We start from the raw sequence: 26654 nt of genomic DNA, 5'->3' as shown, positions 1-26654 counted from the left end.
TTTTGTCGAGGTGACTATTTACCAATTTTAAGAGTGATCAGTGTACAAAAATAAATGTATAAAAATTGAAGAAAAAAAAATAAAAATTAACTGCTTGTCCTGTGTCATGTTATTGAGATCAAAAACAAGCATGCAGTATTTAAATTACCAAGCCTAAAGCAATGTAAAGTTTGAAAAAAGACAAGGTACAATTTATATGAGAAGCTCTACTTTACAGTATTTGATAATGCTTAACTACTATTTTATATTTAAAAATAGCAGTATTAAAAAATAAGGAATTAAATTTTAACAGGAATCACCCAAAATATTTGACAGTACATCCCCTCCCCCCCCTAAATTTTTTTTATGGTGTAACAAAAATTTATAATGAGTGTCCAAAATCTACGTCAGCAGAAGTTTCAAACTTTTCATTATATATAGTTATGATGAAGCTAAAATTGGAAGTTAATAATTTTCAAGAAAATGAATAATAAGTATAAAACTTTGGGCAAAAGCCCTGTCATTTATTTTAAATTGATGTATGGCTTATAGGAAAATTCAATCCATTTGAGTAATGAACAAAAATATAATTTCATGATAAGTTCAAATTCCTGCTCATTAATGTTTCCAAGTTTATGCTAAGAATGAAGCTTATAAGGGCATACTAATTTCAAACTGCATTGTATGTACAAGCTATATACAGAGTCAAAGAGCGCTTTACTTGTAAATCTAATAATTACAAGATACTAAAACCACAAACCATTCAACTGCTGAGGAGTTGGTCTTGTTTCATAACATATAGCTGAGGCTCTATGTTTTGTCTCACATTTTGATCTTAGAGCTGTGTGGTTACAGGTGATCAACCGATCTTCTGAGCCTACGCAAGAGAAATCCGTGAATGCTTTGGTGGAAATTGACGACGAAGATACTTTTCCAAGCTGTGATCGTAGTAATGCCTTCCCCCAGGAAAAGCCCATTTCTTTACATAGAACGGTGGCATCAATATCGTCCCATCCTGCATCACACACCTGTACCCATGCTCCGTTCGTATGGATTTCAACTGTACCAACATCTGTTCGTCCTCGTGAATTTAACCTAACTGAAAAAAAGACATTTTGTATTTTTTAAAAGAGAAGATATGCTTATTAATGTGAAAATGAAAAAGGATGGGATATTGATCAAATTTATCATGACACTATTTGCGAGTATGGTCTTGAGATATGATGATAGTCTAATGGCTGATCTGTTTTAAGAGAGAGCCATATCTCTTGTATGTAAAAGAAACCCTCGTAGATTTTGAAAAAGAGCTGGCTAATTCCACTACAAGGTAGTACTCGCAACCGCAAAGTGGAAAGGGATTTATATAAGTTGCAATAACTTGTTTCCCAATCCACTATAAATAAAATATGTTTAAAATTATAAAAAAATAATTATACTATAAATTAAATTGCACTTAAATAAGCACATGAACTCTCATGGTTTCATAAATTAGAGTTAATGAAGATTAATACTATGAAATAAATACAAGTTTCATGTTTATAATCTATTGTAATTAAAGAAATGCATAAATACAAAGAGGTGTACATGCATTGAATATGAATTATATACATATACATGTATTTCATGTCTGAATCATATTTATCTTATTTTGAGCTTTGTGTGTTAATTACAATATGCCATTGGGTTTTCATTTATCATTGTAACTCAGACAATACCTCTACAGGTGTTCAACCTTTGTTAGTCCTTTTTTTTTCATTTTTCAGTCCTTTTTTTCATTTTTCAGTTGCTGTTTCATTAACAAAAGGCCCAAATATCTTTTTAATTAAAAAAGAAAGATGTGGTATGATTAACAGTGAGACAACTGTCCACAAGACCAAAATGACACAAAAATTAACCATTGTAGGTCATTGTACGGCCTTCAACAATTAGCAAAGCCCACACATAGTCAGCTATAAAAGGCCTCGAAATGACAATGTAAAACAATTCAAACAAAACTTACAGCATAATCTCTTTTTATTTGTATGTTTATAAAATTTATTATTTACAGATGAACGGGAAAATTGAATTGCAATGAAATGCGTCATTCTTTAGAAGGAACAAACTCTTTATGCATATCAAATCTTTTGTAGCACCTAAAGTCATTTCAAAAAATTGCTTTTTTGACTGTTCTCTGGATTCATTTATTTTCGTGGGTACCAATTTTCGTAGATTAAGGAGAACTTGCATTTTACGACTTTTGTTTGTGGATATTTAAATTTAATAATCTTGTTGAAGCCCGCATTCAAGCCAATAGATAATTTGTTATTTTGTTGAAATTTTTATTTCCTGGTTCACCTGTACCCGTGAAAACTAAGAAAATTGGAATCCCACGATTAATGATGAATCCACAGTACATTTAATTTAAACAGATCCTTGAATAACCTCATAAAAGTTTATTTATGTGTAATCAAAATACATGTACATAATAACTGTGTTTGTCATTCAATTACCAAGCTAATTGTTATAAAACATGCATACATAAATTTAAAAAAAAACTTTTGTGATGACGCAGACATTTCCTTATAAAAGAGTCATCGGGTTCAAGGATGTTTAAAGCCCTTTCATTATAAATCGTATTATACAAAAATATATAACAATGGAAAGGCCTGATAGAACAGTGGTGGATCAAGGAGGAGGGGGAGTTCGGGAGTTGGAATTCATATTTTTTGGACGATCAATGCATTTGAATGTGGATAAAAGTCCTCTTTCAAAAATGGCTAGATACACCCCTACATTTAAAGTTTTAAAACTTTTTCATATTTGGATACACCAAGAAATTAGAATTGTATGGAAAAATTTGGCAAAAGGTTCTAATGAAAACATCAAGCGTATTTTAGTTAGTTTGAGTAATTAAGTGCGAAGTTGCAATCAATATGTATGGACAGTAAGACAAGGAAGCTTTAAAAAGACATAACTGCACGACAGAGTAACTAAACTGTGGCAAACAATGTCAAACTACTGTATACTATCCATAAATTATGACGAATTTCTGAGAAAATGACCAAAATGCCAATCTCTCAAGCTTGAATGAAGATTACAGTTCTCTTAAAGTTGCTTAATATGCGTACTACGGGAGGTGATATATCTTTAATTAACACTAGAACTGTACGAACTGTGCATTTATATTGCATTGACTATAATAAATATTTGTTATATACTTCCTCTGATTGTATAACATCTTGTTTGTTCATTGCATGTTTCTTTAGAGTTTAATTTATGATGTCAATTAAAGAATACAGGTTGACAGAATTTAAATCATCTGCTTCAAATTTTAGAGTGTTAGGATTTACCTTCATTATATTCTTTGAAAGGGTTGTAATGGTTGCAGTATAGAGAGAACAACAATAGTTAGCAGATAACTGTATTGTATCTTGAGCTACGACAGCATCAATTGGTGATTTGATGATTGCAAATTAAGTTAACTGGTGAAGCGCTTTTCATAGCAATTATTGTGAATTGATGTCATGAAAATAATAATAAAAATGATGTTGCATTAGAATTTGTCTTGAATCAAAAAATGATAGAAATGCTCTGCAAAATATTGCATTATTACTAAGGCGCTTTAAGCCTTGTACGAATAATGTTTATATTTTATGACTATGTATAGTTACATGATATATATGACTCATCAGGCTAATATTTTTTGAAAAATGGACATGTTTGCAAAACTTAAAGAAGATTGTTTTTACATGCAAGGTCATTTTGTATATTCAAGCAAGATTGTGTAAACTTCAGTCAAGGTATAAAAAAATAAAGAAAGTAATTCATTTTGAAAAATGTTAATAGTAATACATTCTACAAATTTCCAACAAAATAATGTGAAAACTAATTATAGTTTCTTTTTTAAATGAGAATGAATCAGAAGCTAGAAGGCAAATATAATTAAAAAAAAAGTTAGGGTGTGCAATTAAGGTTAAAGTCCAGTAATTATATAAGGTTTTTTACTGAAAAATGTTTTGAAAATATTCACATGTGATCAAGTTGGGGTGTGGAATTAATGTTAAAGTCCATAAGGTCTTCACCGAAAAAAGTTTTGGAAATATTCACGAGTGATCAAGTTGGGTGTGGAATTAATGTTAAAGTCCAGTAATTACATAAGGTCTTCACGGAAAAATGTTTTGGAATTATTCACAGGTGATCAAGTTTGGGTGTGGAATTAAGGTTAAAAGTCCAGTAATTACATAAGGTCTTCACAGAAAAAATGTTTAGGAATTATTCACAGCTGATCAAGTTGGGGTCTGGAATTAATGTTAAAGTCCAGTAATTAAATAAGGTCTTTACCGAAAAATGTTTTGGAATTATTCACAGGTGATTCACTCTTTTGTTTTATAACATGGACACAATATTTTGACAACTCACAACAGATACATGCCCCTAAACTGCCAAAACATTTTGTTTCAGTGCATTTGTTAAAAACCAACTACGTAAATTAAAATATAAACAAAATTTCAAAAACAGAAAAACAGCATGTGATGTATATTATGAATTTAAATTTCTTGTCACAACTGTTTTATTTGAAATATGACATTTCAGATATATGTGACAGAAATGCATAGTTTTATAAAATCTAAATTTCTAAATTAAATAATTTCATAGATAAGTGAATTTTTACTGAAATAGAACACTGTGAATCTGAAAAATGGAATCATGAGACTTTTAAATATTTTTTTTTGCTCAATGAAAGAGAAATGGCAGTTCGATAAAGGAAGCCATTTTCCACTCTTATCATGGACATGTAGACTCCATTCTGCTTAATTAAATGAATGCATCATGATGGATTTATAAACTATAGACATAACCTTCTACTAGGAGGGTGTTAAACAACTTTTACTACATATGAGGGACTCACACTGTGGGCTAGACATTACCTACTACTAGGAGGGTGTTTAACAACCTTTACTACAGGGGCTCACACTATGGGCTAGACAATACCTACTATTAGGAGGGTGTTAGACAACCTTTACTACACATGAGGGACTGACACTGTGGACTAGACAATACCTACTACTAGGAGGGTGTTAAACAACCTTTACTACATATGAGGGACCCACACTGTGGGCTAGACAATATCTACTATTAGGAGGGTGTTACACAACCTTTATTTCAGATGAGGGACTCACACTGTAGGCTAGACATTACCTTCTACTAGGAGGGTGTTAAACAACCTTTACTTCAGATGAGGGACTCACACTGTGGGCTAGACAATACCTACTATTAGGAGGGTGTTACGCAACCTTTACTTCAGCTGAGGGACTCACACTGTAGGCTAGACATTACCTTCTACTAGGAGGGTGTTATACAACCTTTACTACATATGAGGGGCTTACACTGTGGGCTAGACATTACCTTCTACTAGGAGGGTGTTACGCAACCTTTACTTCAGATGAGTGACTCACACTGTGGGCTAGACAATACCTGAGTTGTTATAACAGGAGACTCCAGCATCCTCGTAATGACGACAATTATGTACACCCCATCCATTACTCTGACACTCAAGTAAAGTTCTTTCAGATCCCGTACATTGAACATTGTCAAGATGTATAGGTCCTAAGCCTTCTCCAAAAGGGGAATTAGTATGTGCCTGTAAAGTAAACATACTTTTAAGATTAACATTATAAAATTCTTCAACATTTTATACAAAACTAGAGGCTCTAAAGAGCCTGTGTCGCTCACCTTGGTCTATGTGCATATTAAACAAAGGACACAAATGGATTCATGACAAAATTGTATTTTGGTGATGGTGATGTGTTTGAAGTTCTTTCTTTACTGAACGATTTTGCTTCTTACAATTATATCTATAATGAACTTTGCCCATTAGTAACAGAGAACTATATTTGGTAAAAATTTACATAAATTTACCAAATTAATGAAAATTGTTAAAAATTGACTATAAAGGGCAATAACTCCTTAAGGGGTCAACTGACCATTTTGGTCATGTTGACTTATTTGTAGATCTTACTTTGCTGAACATTATTGCTGTTTACAATTTATCTCTATCTATAATAATATTCAAGAAAATAACCAAAAACAGCAAAATTTCCTCAAAATTACCAACTCAGGGGCAGCAACCCAACAACCGATTGACCGATTCATCTGAAAATTTCAGGGCAGATAGATCTTGACCTGATAAACATTTTTACCCCATGTCAGATTTCCTCAAAATGCTTTGGTTTTTGAGTTATAAGCCAAAAACTGCATTTTACCCCTATGTTCTATTTTTAGCGGTGGCGGCCATCTTGGTTGGTTGACCAGGTCATGCCACACATTTTTTAAACTAGATACCCCAAAGATGATTGTGGCCAAGTTTGGATTAATTTGGCCCAGTAGTTTCAGAGGAGAAGATTTTTGTAAAAGATTACTTTAATTTACGAAAAATGGTTAAAAATTGACTATAAAGGGCAATAACTCCTAAACGGGTCAACTGACCATTTTGGTCATGTTGACTTATTTGTAGATCTTACTTTGCTGAACATTATTGCTGTTTACAGTTTATCTCTATCTATAATAATATTCAAGATAATAACCAAAAACAGCAAAATTTCCTCAAAATTACCAATTCAGGGGCAGCAACCCAACAACCGATTGACCGATTCATCTGAAAATTTCAGGGCAGATAGATCTTGACCTGATAAACATTTTTATCCCATGTCAGATTTCCTCAAAATGCTTTGGTTTTTGAGTTATAAGCCAAAAACTGCATTTTACCCCTTTGTTCTATTTTTAGCTGTGGCGGCCATCTTGGTTGGTTGACCAATTCATGCCACACATTTTTTAAACTAGATACCCCAAAGATGATTGTGGCCAAGTTTGGATTAATTTGGCCCAGTAGTTTCAGAGGAGAAGATTTTTGTAAAAGATTACTTTAATTAACGAAAAATGGTTAAAAATTGACTATAAAGGGCAATAACTCCTAAACGGGTCAACTGACCATTTTGGTCATGTTGACTTATTTGTAGATCTTACTTTGCTGAACATTATTGCTGTTTACAGTTTACCTCTATCTATAATAATATTCAAGATAATAACCAAAAACAGCAAAATTTCCTCAAAATTACCAATTCAGGGGCAGCAACCCAACAACCGATTGACCGATTCATCTGAAAATTTCAGGGCAGATAGATCTTGACCTGATAAACATTTTTACCCCATGTCAGATTTGCTCTAAATGCTTTGGTTTTTGAGTTATAAGCCAAAAACTGCATTTTACCCCTATGTTCTATTTTTAGCCGTGGCGGCCATCTTGGTTGGTTGACCGGGTCACACCACACATTTTTTAAACTAGATACCCCAATGATGATTGTGGCCAAGTTTGGTTTGATTTGGCCCAGTAGTTTCAGAGGAGAAGATTTTTGTAAAAGTTAACGACGACGGACGACGACGGACGACGGACTACGGACGACGACGACGGACTACGGACGACGACGACGGACGCCGGACGCAAAGTAATGGGAATAGCTCACTTGGCCCTTCGGGCCAGGTGAGCTAATAAAAGCAGTAGGTTTTATCAAAAGCTTCTTGTGCTTTCTTGAACAGCGAACTAACAAGTACCGGAACCTGTAAAGATAAGTTTTGAAAAATGTCTTTCTGTGCTGCCTTTTAATGAGATGACAGTTATTTGTTTTGTCTTACATGTATCCTATGTCTATAAGACTCAATTTAATCCCTGCTCTGGGGAGAAATTTCAGACTGAATTTTCGGCTCTCCCTCGACACCATTTGAGAGTAGGGTCTTGAGAAATGATGATAATCTGTCGAGTTAAGAGAGAGCCATATCTCTTGCACGTAAAAGACACCCTTATAGATTTCGAAAAAGAGTAGGCTAATACCGCTACAAGGCAGCACTCACACCCGCAGAGAGGGATTAACATAAGTTGCTATAACTTGTTTCCCAATCCACTATAAATAAATATATTTAAACTAAGACACAATTTGCCCAAAGATGTTTTATGATATATACATAGGTGAAACACCTGCTCTACCACATCTGCAGCAGTAATTTATAAAATATGAAAACAAACATTTCATAAATTTAATGCGTCCAAAAACACTGTTCTGAATTTTTAAGTTCAAAAGGAACCCTCAAAGTAGAAAATTTGAAACCAAGATACCAAAACTGAAAATGGCAATTTAAGAAAAGTTTAAATCATGACAATATGTAATTACAAACTGCTGAGCTGATGATACCCTTGGGGACTAACAATTCACCAGCAGCAGTATCAACCCAGTGCTGCAAAATACGAAAACAAAACTTTTTTTAAATTCATCCATCTGAGGCACCCTATCTTTGTTTTTCCAGTAAATTCTTACATATAAACTTCATATTTACAGGTTGAACAAAATCAACATTAAAATTTAGAGCTTTACTTGAAAAATATGAAACATAGTCAAATATCATATTTTGAGATTAGTACAATGTAATATGGAGACTGACTCATAAAACAAATAAGTATGAATCAGAAACATAAATTATAAATATGCAAAAGCAAGAAATGTTTAATCAGTAATTCATGCAAAAATGTCAGCATTCTGGCAAAATATAATTATTCTAATAATCTTGATACATACTGATGTCTACTCTAGTAAACTTATGATGATGACTGGATGTGTATCTTGACTTTTACCCTACATCAGATTTTTTCCCTTCATATGATTTAATTTAATTTTATTCATATATTCACAACATTAAATCTTGCATTTCCTAAGGAAAATTATAGTAACATTTATGGTGTACTTAGATTATAGCAAGTTTTACACAGACTTAACACAAATTACTTAAATAATCTTTACTAAATTTTTTTGAAGCTACAAAAATTAGGTTTGGAAGTGTGGCTGTTCCTGTAGATATCTACCTGATTGTTGAAGGATAAAACAATCACATTTTCAGATGTTGTTTATGGAGTTTATAAATTTAGATACAATCAGGATGAACTCGTTGATCCATCAAATAAATTTATTCTAGAAAGTTACCAATCTAAAACTGTAATTAGATCTTTGAACATTGTTTTGTTGGCATAAATATTGATTTTCTTATCAATAAATTAAAACTCTTAAATTTTGACATACACCTATGAACATTCATGGTCCTCTTTATTCTCTTGGATTTCTATATTTTGGCATTCCAAAACGGTCATGTTTTCTGAGACAGATCCAAGTGCTTTTTATATTGCATTCTTGTGACAGAACTTGTCCATTCTAGAAAACCCCATACAAGGATGCGTTTTAATCAGAAGAATTTTGTACTAATTTATAAATTAAAACATGTCAAATAAAGCAGAAAGAAATGCAGTGCAGTCAAATCTGACATTTTTAAAAAGGATAACTGAATATATCAGTTTCTTTGGCTTTTGAAATTTTTTCTTTTACACTCCTATTGTTAGATTAGATTTATGTCACACAAACAAATACAACCACATCAAAATACATATATGTGAAAGGTAAAATCACAAAAATACTGAACTCCAAGGAAAATTCAAAAAGGAAAGTCCCTAATCAAATGGCAAAATCAAAAGTTCAATCACATCAAACGAATGGATTACAACTGTCATATTCCTGACTTGGTACAGGAATAATTTCTTATGTAGAAAATGGTGGATTGAACCTGGTTTTATAGCTAGCTAAACCTCTCACTTGTATGACAGTCGCATCAAAATTTTATTAAAAAAACAAAAAAAAACAATCAACAGACTGTAAAGTTATATTAAGGTACTACTTTATAAACAAGGTACAAAATGTATATTGTATTATTGTTCAAATCAATCACTCCTCCAGAAATAATAAATCACACATCAAGTAGTAAACATCAATTATGCTTATTACGTAAATTAACATGTGTTTGTCATATGACCGCAATTTGACATTGTTTCAAGGAAAAGTCCGGGATTAGCGAATTGATGACATAACCTGTTTGTTTGCTTCATTTTTTTTAATTAAATTTATCATTTTTACTCTCATTTATTTTACATATACTAGTATAAACAATTGTAATCTTCTTAACTTTTTGCCTTTAGCTTTTTCACATATTAAACACAAGAGACAAAAGATCAACTCTCTACCACGGAGACCAAACAGTGGCGGATCCAGAACTTTTCATAAGGGGGCTGGCCTGCTGACTGACCTAAAAGGGGGGGGGGCACTCTAGTCATGCTTTAGGGATTCCCTATATAATCAACCAAATTTTTCCTGCGAAAGGCCCCCTCCCCCTCTGGAATGAAATAGTAGGAAAGCATCTATCTATAGGTCCCTGCATAGCAAGCTATTAGATTAACGTATGTAAAACAATTCAAAAGGCAAAACTAACAGCCTAATTTGAGTACACAACAATAAACTAAAACGTATGTGTATTTGTGTCCAGACATTTAAGGTGATACCAAGCTACAACTCAAGGGTATAAAATGGACTATACATGAATGTATAATGTGTGATTTTATTTACCATTAAGTGTAGAAAATAGTACAAAATGTTTTAACATCACTCATACATTGTACATAAAAAGTACTTTCTATAAATCTTATATACATGCATTTACACTAATCCTTATGAATGTTATACCTAAGTATGTCTGTTTGAGGAAAACTGTGACCATTTAGTTTTTATGATGTCAAGATAATTAGACCACAACACAATGTGTTAGACAAAAACATGCCAAAATCTCATAATACTAATAATATAGACAAACAAGTGGTATTACTGAGGTCAATATCTGTTGACATTGACAAGTTTCTTGCTAGCTTTGAGTCTAGAGGTACTGCTGCCACAAAATCTGACTTAGAGATGTCATTTTCTGAAAAAACATCGTGACTTATTAATAAATTTTATTAAGTCTGAAAAGTCTAGGACCATCTAAGAGTAAAATTTGTCTTAGTCATAAAATTGTATGTTAATACATGTACAGTGTACTCGAAAGTATTTAGCATAAAACTTACAATCCCCCATTGGTAATGAAGCATTCTACAGACCACTTGGGCCTCAGCTTCAGACCACAAATCATCACAAATGGTCCCCCATTCTTCTGTACCATTCTGTGCTATTTCTACTCTTCCTGTTGATGTACCATCTCCTCCAACAAGACGCACTTGGAGACCTAGAAAATAAATAGATATCAATAAACAAAACGAAAATATTTTCTGATATGTTTCATAATACATTTTGTACATACATAATATACAACACATCAGACCAGTACAATATTTGTTTTTGCCAAACAGTGCCGAATCCAGGAATTTTCATAAGTGGGGGCCCACTGACTGCCTGAGAGGGGGCCCTCTCCGGTCACACTTTAGTGATTCCCTATATAATCAACAAAATGTTTTTCAGATACATGTACATGTAAGTGGGCCCCCCCCCTAAATCCACCTCTGTCATATGTTATAAAAGATCCTTGTGATAATGGAAAAATACACATCTCCAAATATTGCGAAAGTGATTTTTTTCCCATTGTTTACTAGATAGATCATGTACAGTGGTCTCGTTAGCCCAAAATAGAAGGGCGCCGCGCCCTGGGTGCCCTCAGCCGCGCCCTGTTTGCCCTCAGTCGCGCCCTTCTGCCCTGACGCCGTTTTCCAAAAAAAACCTTGTGCCGTTTTGGTAAAATTGCCTTTGTTTCATCGATTTCTTATCAGAAGTTAAATTACAAATATGACACCTGGTGATTGCCCCCAGGTAATGAGGTTTATCATGTCATTACAATCAATTAATGTGGATAAGACTTCAAAGGTGTTAATTACTAGGTAATTTAATTAAGACAATGTACCTTTTTGTCATAAATATGATGAATGTGTCGGCATTTTCCTTCAATCTTCAAGTCACAATGAAAGAGTGTGCGAATGAAGACTTTCATGAATTTTGAATTGAATTGAAGTAATCAAAATAAAACTATGCCTTCTGACACAGAAACATCGTACATCTCAATTTGTGATCGACAAGCAGACGTAAACATGGAAATTAATGTTGGAGTTATTTCCCCTGAAAATGCTTATTACAAAATTGTGCTCCTAAAATATTATCTAGCACTAAAAATAGGAAAAAATAACCAATTGAATACAAAATTATATAAGAATGTTACCTTAAGGATATTAACTGTCTTTGAACATACAAAAAAAAAATATATTGCAATTTATTTTTGATAATCATACTTTGGCAATCCATGTTTTATACATTCTCAATAAAGAAATATGAATAATGCACCTGTTATATCTAACTAAAATGGAAGTGTGCAGTAATACTCTCATCACAAATCAACTTGATGAAGCTACACTAAATAATATATTCTTAAACGACATTTTGAAATACAACTACTCTGTCATGTACATGTATGGTAAACTATGAGATGTTTAGTTTATGTTCTTTCTTTTGGAAGCAGAGGGGGTGGGGAGAATAGTAAGTTTATTTTGCCTCTTTTGGTTAATAGTATGAATGTGTATTGCCATGTATTATGAACATAATATAGTATGAATTACTTTTCTCATGCAAATTTTATAGAATAAATAATCAAAACAACAACTTTATAAATGCATCTTTACTAACAATATATACAGTAAAACAATATGTGAACTCGTGATACACGCAGGGTCGTAGACAAAAAAAATGAGCAGTGCCTTCTCCTATCATAAAAAAGTGCCCTGTCCTCCACTGGCACCCTGCCCCTTTGGAATTCTAGCTAGAGCACTGATGTAGATAGTTTATTCTCATAAAACCATGCAAGTACAAAGGTTACAGAGAAGTTAAAAATAATATACACAAAAATAAAACAACTTCCAGCATGTCCAGTGCACTTTCTTACTGGGAAAATTATTTCAGGACAACAGTACAGTGCATCCCTAACTCTGGTCTGACCAAAAAAATGGTGGACAAAAAATATTTTGGTCAGACAGAAATTTTTTCAGTTGACAATATATTATAAAAGGCCAAATTTCTTTTTCGGTCAAACAAACCCTAAAACAGTTTGGTACAGACTGATAGTATGATAAAGATCATACTATTACTTGCACTTAAAATCCAAAGTTATAAAAATTATTCATGGAGTTAATCTTCAATCACTTCAGTTTGAAAAAGCATTAAATGACAACATAGACAACAATAATAGGATGTAATCTCAAAAACTGTAAAATATGCACCTATATCTTGAAGGATAATGAGTCTTAATTTCCCATATGTTCTTAACGTACATTTATTTGTTTGACATTTAAACTTATGATTGTTAATATCATGTACAATGTCTTTGTTAAACGAGGTTCAAAACATTGAATAAATTTTACATTTGACATGATAAAGCTTTAGCTTATACTATGTTACATTTGAATAGAACAAAATTTGGGGAAAATTGAATAGCATTTGAATGACAAGTCATTTATCAAATTTCAGACCCTATTAAGGCTATTTTTGAAAATTATCCAGTAATAATTGTTTTCGTAAAAAACATACAAATAATAACCATGTGCAATAATCTAGAGTTCTTGAAGGACACAAGTCTGGCAGTCAAAACAAGTAAAACACTGTCTGACAAGCATAAAATGTGATTTTTATAAGTCTCCTTGTCTGATGAAATTTGGGGGAATTTTTAGTCACAAATGTACATGTATATAAAATCACTGAATTTCCAGTAGTATGAGGTTCCATGGACCAAATAATAATAACTTTCAAAGCTGTTAAATAGACCAAATATTCAGTAACTAGCCAGCATCTTTATTTACCATGATTTACAAACTAGACGAATTAACAGTACAACCATGGCCAGAGCTCAGACATAAACATGTGTTAGTTTTGTTTCAGTCTTTTAGATGTCACAGCATGTGTTTATGATAAACATTTAATAATAATTTTGGACATGTTAGAAAAAGACACTCATGAGACTTGTTTAGGTAAATTTAATTTCTATCACTTAGTATCATTAAATCCGGATAAAAAGTTAGAAACACTTCATTTTACTGTGTGGTCAAGAAGAATACATTAATGAAAAAATCTTAGAATTTACCAGGATCTCATTGTCAGCTATATATATGTACATGTATATAACAGGGATCTCATTGTCAGCTATATATATGTACATGCATATAACAGGGATCTCATTGTCAGCTATATATATGTACATGCATATAACAGGGATCTCATTGTCAGCTATATATACATGTACATGTATATAACAGGGATCTCACTTATGATTTTTGAAGGGGTATTTAACTTAAGGACTCATCAATTTTTGTGTCCAACAGTGAGAAGATGAAATTTTATTGATATTTTAATTTATTTTAAAATTCTGTAATAAATGATGATAAATAGGTATGTATATGTTTACAATCTTGATACATTTGTACATCTTTAGACTAACCATTGCTAACCAGTTAATGAGTTTTTAAAATATTGTGAGTCTAGGATGGATGGACTTGCCAAAGTCAAGATAGTGAGAACCCTGTCATATATTAAGTAATGATTTGATTATAAATCTTCAATTTTTTTTTATTGGTTATAAACATTATAAACATTATAAAATGGTGGTTGCATTAGAAGCAATGAGAAAGTGAATTAAATTGTCTCTGTAGTTTAAAACTTTTAATGATATTTTATTCAGAAGAAAGAGGACATATAACAATGTAAATTACACAAGTTCATTCACATACTATACATGTAGATGTGCCTTGGTACAAATGTACATGGGCTTTGAAGAAAGCCACTTTTGGTTGCTTTTAAATATTGCCTCCAGGAATTTCATATTTGGAACATTTTGATTCAAATATTATTTGTTAAACATTAGCTGACTTACTCAAGTCATATTTGCTACATTGTACAACCCACGTGACCCATGAAACATACAACTTTGGATCTCTAATTATTTGCAAAAAATGAACAAGGCCAGTTTGATATAGGACTGATCAATATATATTATGATATATCTAAAAAGGCTTGTTAAAATGAATATAGTATAAATATATGTTGTAAATTGCAGTTATATTGTAAGCTGTTTAATTTTGCAAATAAAATTGAAATATCCTTCACCATGTCTACCACTCATGCTGCTTACATAAAAGCCGTCTTAAGCCTGATAAGGAGCCTTGTCAACAACAATAATAATCTTAATATGTGCATCATGATGTGTAGAAATGTATTTTCAAGTCGTTTTCAATATTTTATATCATGTACAGTATGAAAACCGTTACAAAGCCAAATGTTTTTGATTCTTGTTACATTCTTCATGGCAGGGGCGGATCTAGTCAAAACATTTATGACGTCTTGAAAGGCTATTTTAAATTTTTGCTTTGACACCTTCCTATCGATGTAAGGCGTCAAAAAAGTCTTTCAAGCAGGGCTCACGCTACCAGGCGACTTGGGCGAAGAAGTCGCTTTCCTGACCGTCACTTCGCTTTCCCCGACCCCCAAAAGCGAAAACAAGTCGCCCTGTTCTTGACGATACTCGCTTTCAGTCGCTTCCGTCATCGGACATTTTCAATTTTTACCAAGTTGATGAAACATCAATTTTTTATTGATAATTAAAGAAATTTAGACCTAAACGATTGATTATCTTAAGAAAAGAGGTTGAAAGATTGTCTTTGCAGTGTGTAGCAGGTTATTTGATAAAAATACAACTTTTTATCACTACGTGCATTTCCGCAAGTTCCGGTGGTTGTTACTCGAAAACGTACATCAACCTAAATTTCGGCGGCAAAATAAGTTTGTTACTTCATTTAAACGTGATAAAAGTTGCCTCCAGTAAATGTTCAATCCATTTATTGCATTAAAAACGTCATGTTCCTTTCCAATAACTTGTCAAACATCGTTTATTTTTGTAAATTTTCTTGCATTCGTCCGCCATTGATCGATTTCTTAACTACGAATCTGAATCGGACCAGCTATGACCGAAATCCGTACTTTTACAATAATTACTACGGACACACGGATGGAACAGCTGACAGAAGAATATTGATCCCAAAGGGAAAAATTACGTATTCCATACGCATTAAGAGACTTTTGGTTACATCTAATTGATTGGTGTATATAATTCCCTATATTTTATGGATTGTTTCAAAGTTGCTTAACTCTGAGACTATTAATTATATTATGGCCCAGCTTAATAACTTTTATATTTTTTTATGAGAAACACTGAATTTCATACACAAGATAGATTTGAATTAAATTGTAATTGATATATTATAATTTCTTTACATTTTTTAAAATAGAAAAAAAAAAATTTAATGCTAGATATAAATATTTAGTTTGTAGTTTCTCAAAACCTTAGTTAAACTTAAACAACTTTTAATTTGAAATGTTACTTTAATTGTATACTCAGATATGAATTGAATAATATAAAAAGAACATTATTTACATATGACCCTTTATACTATAGTAAAATCCAAACATTGTAGCGCACCGCGCGAATGAGCACTTCTCTTTCAAATCTCACCACTTCTCCCTATCAGTTTCAAAAAGAGAAGTCATTTCTCCCTATAATTCTGAAGTAGTGTGAGCCCTGTTCAAGATGTCATATTTATTTGGACTAGGACGGATCCAACCATTTAAAAAAGGGGGTCCCAACTACATGTCCCCATAAACCTTATCGCTAATCCCGGCTGACCCGGCCGCTTGAACTTTTGACATCAACAACAATCACTTTTCCATTGTGGCGTCAGATATTTTGTTTTATGACGTCAACATTTTACGGGAACCTGTGTGATATCCAGCAATGGTGGACAAATAACGATAAGGTGTATTCAAATCAAATAGACGTCTTTACACTTGTATGCAAATTTGTCCACCATTACATAAAATCACACAGGTTCACAAAAACTTTTACATCATAATTCAAAACATTTGACGTCACAAATAAAAAGTGGTTGTTGCTAGGCGCACAGTCGCTTGAATTTTAGTGATATATGTATGAAAAAAAAATTTAAAAAATACTGTTATATGTATCCCTATATTATACATATAACAGCATTTTTTTTCTCTTTTTTTTCATACATATATCACTAAAATTCAAGCGACTGTGATTGGCGTCATAAGGTTATTCGGAGGTGATATAAGGTCATTCGGAGGCAAAATACAGCTAAATACCAAAAGTGTAAATACGAGAAAGGAAATTGGGAATGTGTCAAAGCGACAACAACCCGACCATAGAGAAGAGAACAGCCAAAGGCCACCAATGGGTCTTAAATGTAGCAAGAAACTCCCGCACCCGTAGGCGTCTTTCACTGGCTTTAGCTGACCCCTTAAAAAATATAAGTACAAAGGAGAAACTACATTTGTGATAATTATTTTACAAGAGAGGATAATTTACAAGAGAGATTACTCTGTCATCACGACAAAGATTGAAGATTGAAGAAAAAATATATTCAAAATATAAAAAATGCATTGATCGTCCAAAGAAAGTGGGGGTTCCAAGATCTAAAGATACCATCAGGGGTATGTGAATGTGAATATAAACAGTAATTACAACAATAACATGTATCAGATTCTTTTACAAATTCCCTCCTCAGAAGAAGCTGGTACGGCAATTATATTTACCCGATGTAAAGTACGAAATCGAACCAGAAACTAGTTACAAAGTTTATCTGTAGACCATTTTTGGAAAAATTTATATAAAAACCATAACGTACGTTTTTAACACTACAAAGTTTAAGGTGTTGACTATTTATTGTTAAAAATGTACGTTATGGTATAAGGTGACCTTATGACAATTATGGGTGAATAAATTTGCATTTTTCTTCATATTAATTTATAAATTAAAAAGAAGTTTATATGTACTAATGATGCGACGATTTACTTCTGGAAGTTGCTCTACTCACGTAACATGTTCATTATGGCTCAGTAAATTTCGATGTGTGCTTTAATTTTATTTGTGGTTGATTTTAGTTGTGGTTAATTTTAGTTGTGGCTAATTTTAGTTGTGCTTAAATTTTGTTGTGCTCAGTTCAGTTTTTGGCTTGCTTGGATATGTATTTTAATTTTTTGAATGTATTTCAATATGCCTGTGCTGATATATACCTTCTCTGCATGTTGGGTGTTTTAATGTATAGTCTATGCTCTTTTATATTCGGTAGAAATACAAGTCAGTCATCACTAGTCGAACACAAATTGACTGACAACGCCATGTCAAAAACACAAAAAACAACCGAAAAGACAACTGAACCAGTACCTAAAACACAACATAAAAAAACTAAAGACTGACCGAGCAACAACAACCCCACCAAATACCGGGGCTGATATCAGGTGCTCTGGAAGGGTTATCAGACCCTAAAATATACATTCAATACATATTTCCGAATGGTTTTTAACGTTTGTAACACTCGCTCGGATTTTAACCTTACTTTAAGACAATATACCTTTTCGAAATCCTCAAAGGTAGTCAAATGAAGCTAAAAAAATTATAGTCATAATTGAAAAAAAATATAAGCAAAATCATTATCAAAGTGAAAGAATATGATTTTCCTCAATACATATATATTATCGTCTTTTGAAAGAGCTGTGTTATTTACATATAGCGGATTAAAACTCCCGGAAGCGCTTAGTGAATTGCACCTAGTCGAATTATGATATTGCACGGTCATGAAAAATATTATTGATATTTTTCACTGGTCAAACATGGGGTTGTTTTTTTGCAGACAAATTTATCATAGCAAAAAAAAGAGAGAATTAATTATAAAGTATTAAAGACTATAAAGATAAAGATAATTCTGTGCCTGAAGGAAGTTCAAAACTAGTATGCGACTTTGACAAATGCGTAAGCCAAATCACGGCATGCTTCATAATACCAGGTTGAATCAAACGTCTTTCTCCTGAAATTCAAGTATACTAATTTATGAATGGCATAACTGACGTTTTGATAGCAAAAATAGAAGCACATTTTCTAAGATTTGAATTCAATAAAGATGATGGAGATGAATTACAGCATAAGCTTTAAGACAATACATTTTCAGTATAGGAACCATGCATACAAATTTGAATCACAACACCATGCAAAGTAGCTTAAAATATGAGAGGTATTCGTTGTTTCTCAATCTCAGAAGCGTTGCTAACCGCAATAATATAATATTATAACACAAGCTTGCAGCGAGCGAGAAAGATAGAGGGGGATTCAATGTTTCAACTTTGTATGCTGATGTTTTCTGTAAATTTGCACATGAAAAGCAACCGTTTTTGTCATTTCTTTCATATAAAATGCAGTAAAAATATGGACAGATTACAACCGTATTGCTATGCATATGTACGTGTATGGTGTTTCCTTACTAGATTGATTTTCTCTACCCCCACCCTTTTCCAAAGATATAATTCAAAGGAAGTGGACAAACTTTACAAACAAAAAATATTACTGAATTCACTTTGGAAAGAATGACATGCGAGTTAAAAGTCCTTAGTGTCTCTCATTGTCTCTTTGTTAATAAGTTTTCCAATTAATTATATAATATGATAATTTTTGGTAATACTATTAATCTTATATATATATGTTACTATGCTATAATATATTCTTCCAAGCTTTGGCGAAAATGTGTTTCTATGTCAAATTTGAAAATGAAATAGTCATGTGGTCTATAAAATAAATGACCATACGTGAACTTAAGGTCGATATAATTTTCGTTACTTCTCTTGAGATAAATTAATGCTTTTGTTCGTTAAAAAAAAAAGCTGTCACGGTCAACATTCTTTACTGATAAATGATGATCAAGTCTGCTAGGGGTTTTTTTTCAGCGTTATTTATACATTGTCATCGAATTTTTTTTAACACATGTCATGATTGGCAAAGTATAAAAGAAGAAGAGTCAACAGATAAGAAAAGGACAATATTAATGCATACCAGTTAATGGTTAACTGTCGAAGCCGTGAAAAAAACGAAAAGCTACGAGACAAACCATTAGATTTACCAACCAACGTTTACTAAAACTTCTTATTTCTTGGCCTTTTTTTCTCTCTCTGTTCTGTACTTTTTGACCCATTTTCTATTTTCTTGGTCCATTATTCTTTATTTTGTAAACCCCATCCAGACCCTCATTTTTCTCTCTCTGTTCTGTACTTTTTGACCCATTTTCTATTTTCTTGGTCCATTATTCTTTATTTTGTAAACCCCATCCAGACCCTCATATGCATAGGCTTTTGTTTACAAGAATATAAGAATATATACTTTGAAGTTTAGTGCATTTGTTATTCCCTATATCCTTCATCTAAGATAATCATGAAATCGTGATTAGTAATTTCTCTCCTGACGTAAAGATTTAAACATTGTCAACCTACTTCGTATAGTTATGCTTTACTTCGCTTGAAGCTGAAAACAGGGTCAGAAGAAAAAAAATTAATATAATTATTCATAAATCAGATAATTTGACGTCACAAACGTGCTTCTTCTGAATCTTTTGCACGTGTTATATTGTCCCCGTGTGACTTACAAATAGCATTTTATGATATTACTTCATCAGCTGATATATATATATATATATATATATAAAGCAAATTTACAGATCTAACATTGTTGGGTTGATGTTTAGACGTTATATATATATATATGTATACCTAAGTTTACATCTTTTTTAAGACTTAGTTAAGATTTGCACTTTTAAGTTTTGCTTGATGTTCGGTTTAATCGACTTCGTATGACAATAATTATTTTCAAATAGTTTTAATGCATTTATATTTAAATAAAAGGAGGTGTGTTAATACGTGTCTGTGATAGCAATGCTTTAATACAATACAACTATAATGTGTTCACTAAACATATTAACTATATACATGTAGTAATGTTTGTTATATGTGGGCTTTTCTAAACAAAGCAAAGTCTTTTAGCTTACGTATAATTATGATTGCCAATATCAGATTGTATTACCTGCTGATTCAGGAAAATGATACGAGATCTAAAAACAATGGACGCGCGCTCACTCACTTATTTGTATATGTTCGTATATGTTCCAGCTATGTTTGTTGAACATATAGGGGAGTTGATCTATTAATGCACTAACTCACATGTATGTTCATATGTTTCAGCTATGTTTGTTGTACAAAACGGGTCCCTGTTCGTGTGTTCACTCACTTATTTGTTGTTCGTATATGTTCAACCTATGTTTGTTGAACATGGGGGTCGTGATCTATTAATGCACTCACTCACTTGTATGCTCATATGTTCCAGATATGTTTGTTATACAAAGGGGGTCTCTGTTCATGTGTTCACTCACTTATTTGTTGTTCGTATGTTCCAGCTATGTTTGTTGAACATAGGGGTCGTGATCTATTAATGCACTCACTCACTTGTATGTTCATATGTTCCAGATATGTTTGTTATACAAAGGGGGTCTCTGTTCGTGTGTTCACTCACTTATTTGTTGTTCGTATGTTCCAGCTTTGTTTGTTGGACATAGGGGTCTTGATCTCTTAATGCGCTCACTCACTTGTATGCTCATATGTTCGTACACTCACTCACTTATTTGTTGTTCGTATGATCCAGCTATGTTTTTTTGACATAGGGGTCTTGCTCTATTAATGCGCTCACTCACTCATATGTTTATAGATTCTAGTAATGTTTGTTGTACATATATGGAGTCTCTGTACGTGCGCTTACTCACTTATTTGTATGTTCGTATGATCCAGCTATGCATGTTGTACATAGGGGTCTTGATTTATAAATGCGCTCACTCACTTTTATGTTTAGATGTTCCAGCTATGTTTGTTGTACATATATGGGGTCTCTGTACGTGCGCTTACTCGCTTATTTGTATGTTCGTATGTTCCGGCTATGTTTGTTGTACATAGGGGTATTGATCGTATTTTGACGTATTTTCACTGTCCAAGTGTGTTCTTGCATGCTCTTTAGAATAACAGTAGTATGTATGTAACGCCCATCTATACTCTTATTTTCCACAGAGGAGCATCATATACAAACAAGTGACGGTGGTTAAGAGCAAGAACACATTAGATAAGTGGAAATGTTAAGGAATGCATGTTTATTAAAACAAAATCTCTAGAAAAGTGGGTACCATTCCCATCCACCTGTGCAGTTTGGAAATGGGACTGCTAGCATATAGTATTGCACTTTCTTTTGTCGATTGGTTATATTTTGTTTGTTTTCTTCTCATGGTTGAAACTTTGTTTTCAGTTTCACATGTTGATAGGGGAACACCCTGCTCGATACACAATTTATCTGAATTATAATTTATAGAAATATTATGTAAGACTTGCATTCCAATAAGGACAACTGGTGTCTTCCCGGACGACCAAAAAGACGCGGGAAAAAAAACATCGTTTATCTTATAAACAAATAATATCATTCTGTAATTATCATAAATCAATACATATCAGCTGATTATATTTTGATTTATATATAATTAGCTGTTAGCTAGAAATAAATATACATATCCTATACAACAAAAGTAAAAGATATGTTGGACCAACTAAGCCTAAGGGCGTTAGAAAGTAGTGACAGTGAAGTTATTTCTTTTTAATGTCAACTATCAATCAAATAGGGGCCAGTTTAGGTACAAGTTAAGCAGGTTTCTTCGTATAATTATAAGATGATTAGTATATCTGATTTGTGTAATTATGCTGGAAAAATAATAATAATGTTAAACGGTCTATTAGAACGACCTAAAACAATGTTTCGATACTATTAGTATATAAAACGTATTATCTTTCAAATGCGTTGTAGCTAGATAAAAAGGAGATAGTATACATTAATGAATATATTATGAAGTTTTGTATGTGAAACAGTTTCATAAGGATACGTATACCTGGGTTGTTTACAAAATGAAATATTTAAATATGGTCATAGTTTAAGCCGAAACGAACTTAATTCTGGTTATTTTTTTTAAATCATATTACAATACGTTATTAAAGCAATAGTATAATTGCATGGTTAGACACTTCAAGGTATAACTTTTCTGCTGATAACAGTAACATTTTAAAACAAAGTCCTTTTATTATATATAGCAATCATCAATTAACGTGGATTTTTTTATTACTACAAAAATATAAAAGACAATACAATAAAGCAATGTGATAAAGCAGTCCTGCACAACCTCTTTACCAATTCTTGATGGGAAAAAAATCTGAGAAAACCGTCCATCATACGGGCAAACCCTTTTAAAACCTTACCATGTAAACTTTTGAAAACTTGAAATCCTTGGCATATGTAATTAGCAAAATTTATGATGATCACTTGTCAATTATTTTGGTTGGAAAAAAATATTAGCATATATATACATGGTTACGAGTCCTTGGAATTATATTAAGACATTGGTTTTTTTTTAAAGCATTTACACGTAATAAATCAAATGGAATCTTACATCCACACACACACACAAACACAGAGACACAAACATACATACACACTGAATTTTATATGAGGAACAATCAGCTTTGTTTACTGAAACACAAGGAAGAACACATAATCTTTGTATTCAATGCAGTCTATCATAAGATTTTTTAATTTTTTCAAAATAGTATTCATACCTGCTGAACTTTGTTGTTTTCCAGTTTCACTGCTTGAGACTGTTTTTATAACAAATACACTCAAAATGTAAATCCAAGGTGAAAATTGTGCAGTCATTTCTTTAGTATTCAACAACAACAAACAGTTGTATAAGAAACTGTAACTAGAACAGAACACCCACTTTTGTTCAAATTAGATATTCTTAATTATTCCAAATTAAGATAACGTCGTTTATAGATATTGAAGACGTATGACGTATAATAATAATATTCTAGTATCCTGATCCGGTGATCGAAGAGCTTATGAAATTCTGCTTTGCATCAATTCCCATCATGGTATTATTTGAATTAATGCGTCCTAAAAATCCTGCAGATCAGCAATGAAAGATCACAATTAAACAAAATGACAGGATAAGACACACACAAAAAACAATAAATCACTCTTTCAAATTTTTTTTCCTCTGGCGTAAGATCCTGTATGCGGTGCAGTTTGGGGACAAATTGTTCTCCTAAATGCCTTTTAGTTACGTCAGTCGTTTATATATTTTTATATGACAAATATGTCATATATAACAAAAACAATAAGTGAAACACAGGTAATAATTTAGCAAGAATATTAAACAATAAACGCGTTAGTCGTACATATTACCTGTTCTTTATGTGAAAACTTGTTATATGCTTGAATTCGAGAAACATAACTTCAGAACTATTTATTTATTTCATTTATTCATAATTTTAAAAAAAAACCCGAAGCTAAGCATACAATTAGAGACAATTAGCCTAGCATGTTTGTTCTCTAGTGCAATTTAACTGAATCTTTCTATCGAAGTCTAAAAGAAAACTTAAATTTGTGCACGCCAGACGCGCGTTTCGTCTACAACAGACGCTTCAGGGACACCAGAAAAAAGTTATTATGACAAAACAAGTACGAATTAGGTTTAAGAGCATTGTAGGTTCAAAATTCCGAAAGGTTTTGCCAAATACAGCTTAGGTAATATATCCCTTGGATAAAAAAAATAATACTTAGTATTTAAAATATCCCCACACTATTCCCTTCGTCGTGTCAACAATACTTAACTATTTTTGAATCCCTGGTCTTGTCCTATCTGATACTCACGACTCATATAGAACCTCATTTCAAACCAAAGTTTAGAGAGTTAGAGTCTAACACTTGGCTTCTATAATAATTAACTCATTTCGTGCATTATATAGGCTAAAGTAAAAACACGAAATCGCCATAATTGGTTCCATAGTTCGCTATTTCCGACCAGAGAGTGATAACAATAATTCTGCGTTATAATCTTTTTACAATCACTCGCTGTTAATCGATAATTACAATCACTAGATGCGTAAATCGATAATTACAATCACTGTGCGTAAATCGATAATTACAATCACTCCGTGTTAGTCGATAATTACTATCACCTCTGCTTTAATCGATATTTACAATCATCTCTGCGTTAATCGATAATCACATTTACTAGATGCGTCAACTGATTGTCCTTTAACACCATTTTGTAGTTCTGAAGTATCGCGATATATAAATCGACTAAAAACAGCAAATACTATCACCTCTGCTTTAATCGATATTTACATTCACCTCTGCGTTAATCGATAATTAAAATTACTAGATGCGTCAACTGATTGTCCGTTAACACCATTTTGAAGTTCCGCAATATATAAATTGACTAAAAAAAGCAAACTTACATTTTTTCTATGGTGGAAGAAACTTAAAACGATTTGACTACTGAGAAAACAGAAAATCAAATATCTATAGAGTTTTTTTTTCAAATCAAAGTTACGTTTTTCATACAATTAAGTTAAGTTTGCAGCGGTCATAGATCAAATGTATTCGTCTAGTATATGTTTACTTGTTTTTTTTAATATGTCTTTTGATTGAGTTAATTGTGACGTTATACTATTATTTCAGGTTAGGGTAAAGGTTGGCGCCTGATAAAACGTTAAAACCTCTGCTTGTGTTTGTACCTGTCCTAAGTCAGGAATCTGTTGTCCAGTGGTTGTCGTTTGTTGATGTGGTTTATAAGTGTTTTTTTGTAGATTAGACCGAGGGTCTTCCTGTTTGGATATATTTACGCTAGTAATTTTTGGGGCACTTTATAGCTTGTTGTTCGGTGTGAGCCAAGGCTCAGTGTTAAAGGCCGTACTTTGACCTAAAATGGTTTACTTTTATAAATTGTGACTTGGATGGAGAGTTGTCTCATTGAAACTCATACCACATCTCCTTATATCTACACAATATTCAAAGGTATGATGGCCACCTCTCTTGTCGTTCTCATAGATCAAAGGATTAAAAAACAGGCGGATGATACCAAGTAAACATTCATACAAAATTTAAAAAATAGCGAGAAACTGACAACGCTATGTTACTCAGTTCGTAAAGTGCAATGAGAATTTAAAATATGTATTTCCTTTTAAACAAAAATTGGATAAATATCAGTTTCCAAGTTATTTGAAGACCTTGGTATTAAACCCTTCCGCTTAACATGAGTTCACTTCCGGTTACTGGTTTGGTACCTCAGTGTTCTGTGCAGTGTTTTTAGTAACCATTGCTTGTCTGTTGGTAAGGTTTTTTTTCTATTTTGGATGTAATGATGTCCATTTTTCTAGCAAGTTATTGCCACACACACTACTCAATGTTTTGGAAAAGGGGTATCGTTTGTAACGGTTAAACGATGTATCTATAGTAAATTTAAGCCCGAATTGGAATAGAAATCTTGTTCAACCATTGTCGTGACGTCAGCCTATCCTTCTTCTAGAATCAACGCCTCCGAAATCTCCGAAATATTGGGGTTTCTCGTTTATTTTATTTTTTATTGGCTATTTCACATTATTGAAAATAAAATGATTACTTTTTGTCCAGTATTGTTATTAAAACTCACTTACAATACCTTCTATTTAAGAAATACAATGAATAAGCGTTGATTCATTAAAAACAAAGCATTCGCTCTTCGGGCTCACGGTTTCTTTTTCAAGAATCAACGCTTATCATATTATTGATTCTTAAAAAATGATTTCTTAATTATAAGATGTGGTATGTTTGCTATTGAGACAACTCGCCAGAAGAGACAACAATGTGTCGGGTTTAAGCATGTTTGCGGGCGCCCCCTTTCCATGCAGTCTGGTACATAAAAACAGACTATAAAATCAATTGAACTCTCGACAGAAACAAACGGGAGAAAAATAACCAAAACTCAAGAGACAAAAATCTGAGATTAATTCTGTACT

At 32.5% G+C, this 26654-nt stretch overlaps 1 protein-coding gene across 1 annotated transcript in view; it reads right to left on the bottom strand.

Moving 5' to 3' along the window:
• Positions 1 to 23662, bottom strand: part of LOC139520068 (scavenger receptor cysteine-rich domain-containing protein DMBT1-like) — a 62257-nt gene extending 38595 nt beyond the window's left edge. Inside the window, exons 1-4 of the mRNA XM_071312487.1 lie at positions 23430 to 23662; positions 10940 to 11097; positions 5434 to 5599; positions 740 to 1078 (exon numbers count right to left, since the gene is read on the bottom strand). Coding sequence (XP_071168588.1) covers positions 740 to 1078; positions 5434 to 5599; positions 10940 to 11097; positions 23430 to 23526 — 760 coding nt within the window. The 5' untranslated portion in view covers positions 23527 to 23662. The remainder of the gene's footprint in view (positions 1 to 739; positions 1079 to 5433; positions 5600 to 10939; positions 11098 to 23429) is intronic.
• Between the last annotated feature and the right edge of the window lie 2992 nt (positions 23663 to 26654).

This window comes from Mytilus edulis, chromosome 4 (assembly GCF_963676685.1).
Source record: "Mytilus edulis chromosome 4, xbMytEdul2.2, whole genome shotgun sequence".
Taxonomy (NCBI): Eukaryota; Metazoa; Mollusca; class Bivalvia; order Mytilida; family Mytilidae; genus Mytilus; species Mytilus edulis.
The sequence above is the reverse complement of the archived record's forward strand: the minus strand, read 5'-3'. Positions and strand labels throughout refer to the sequence as shown.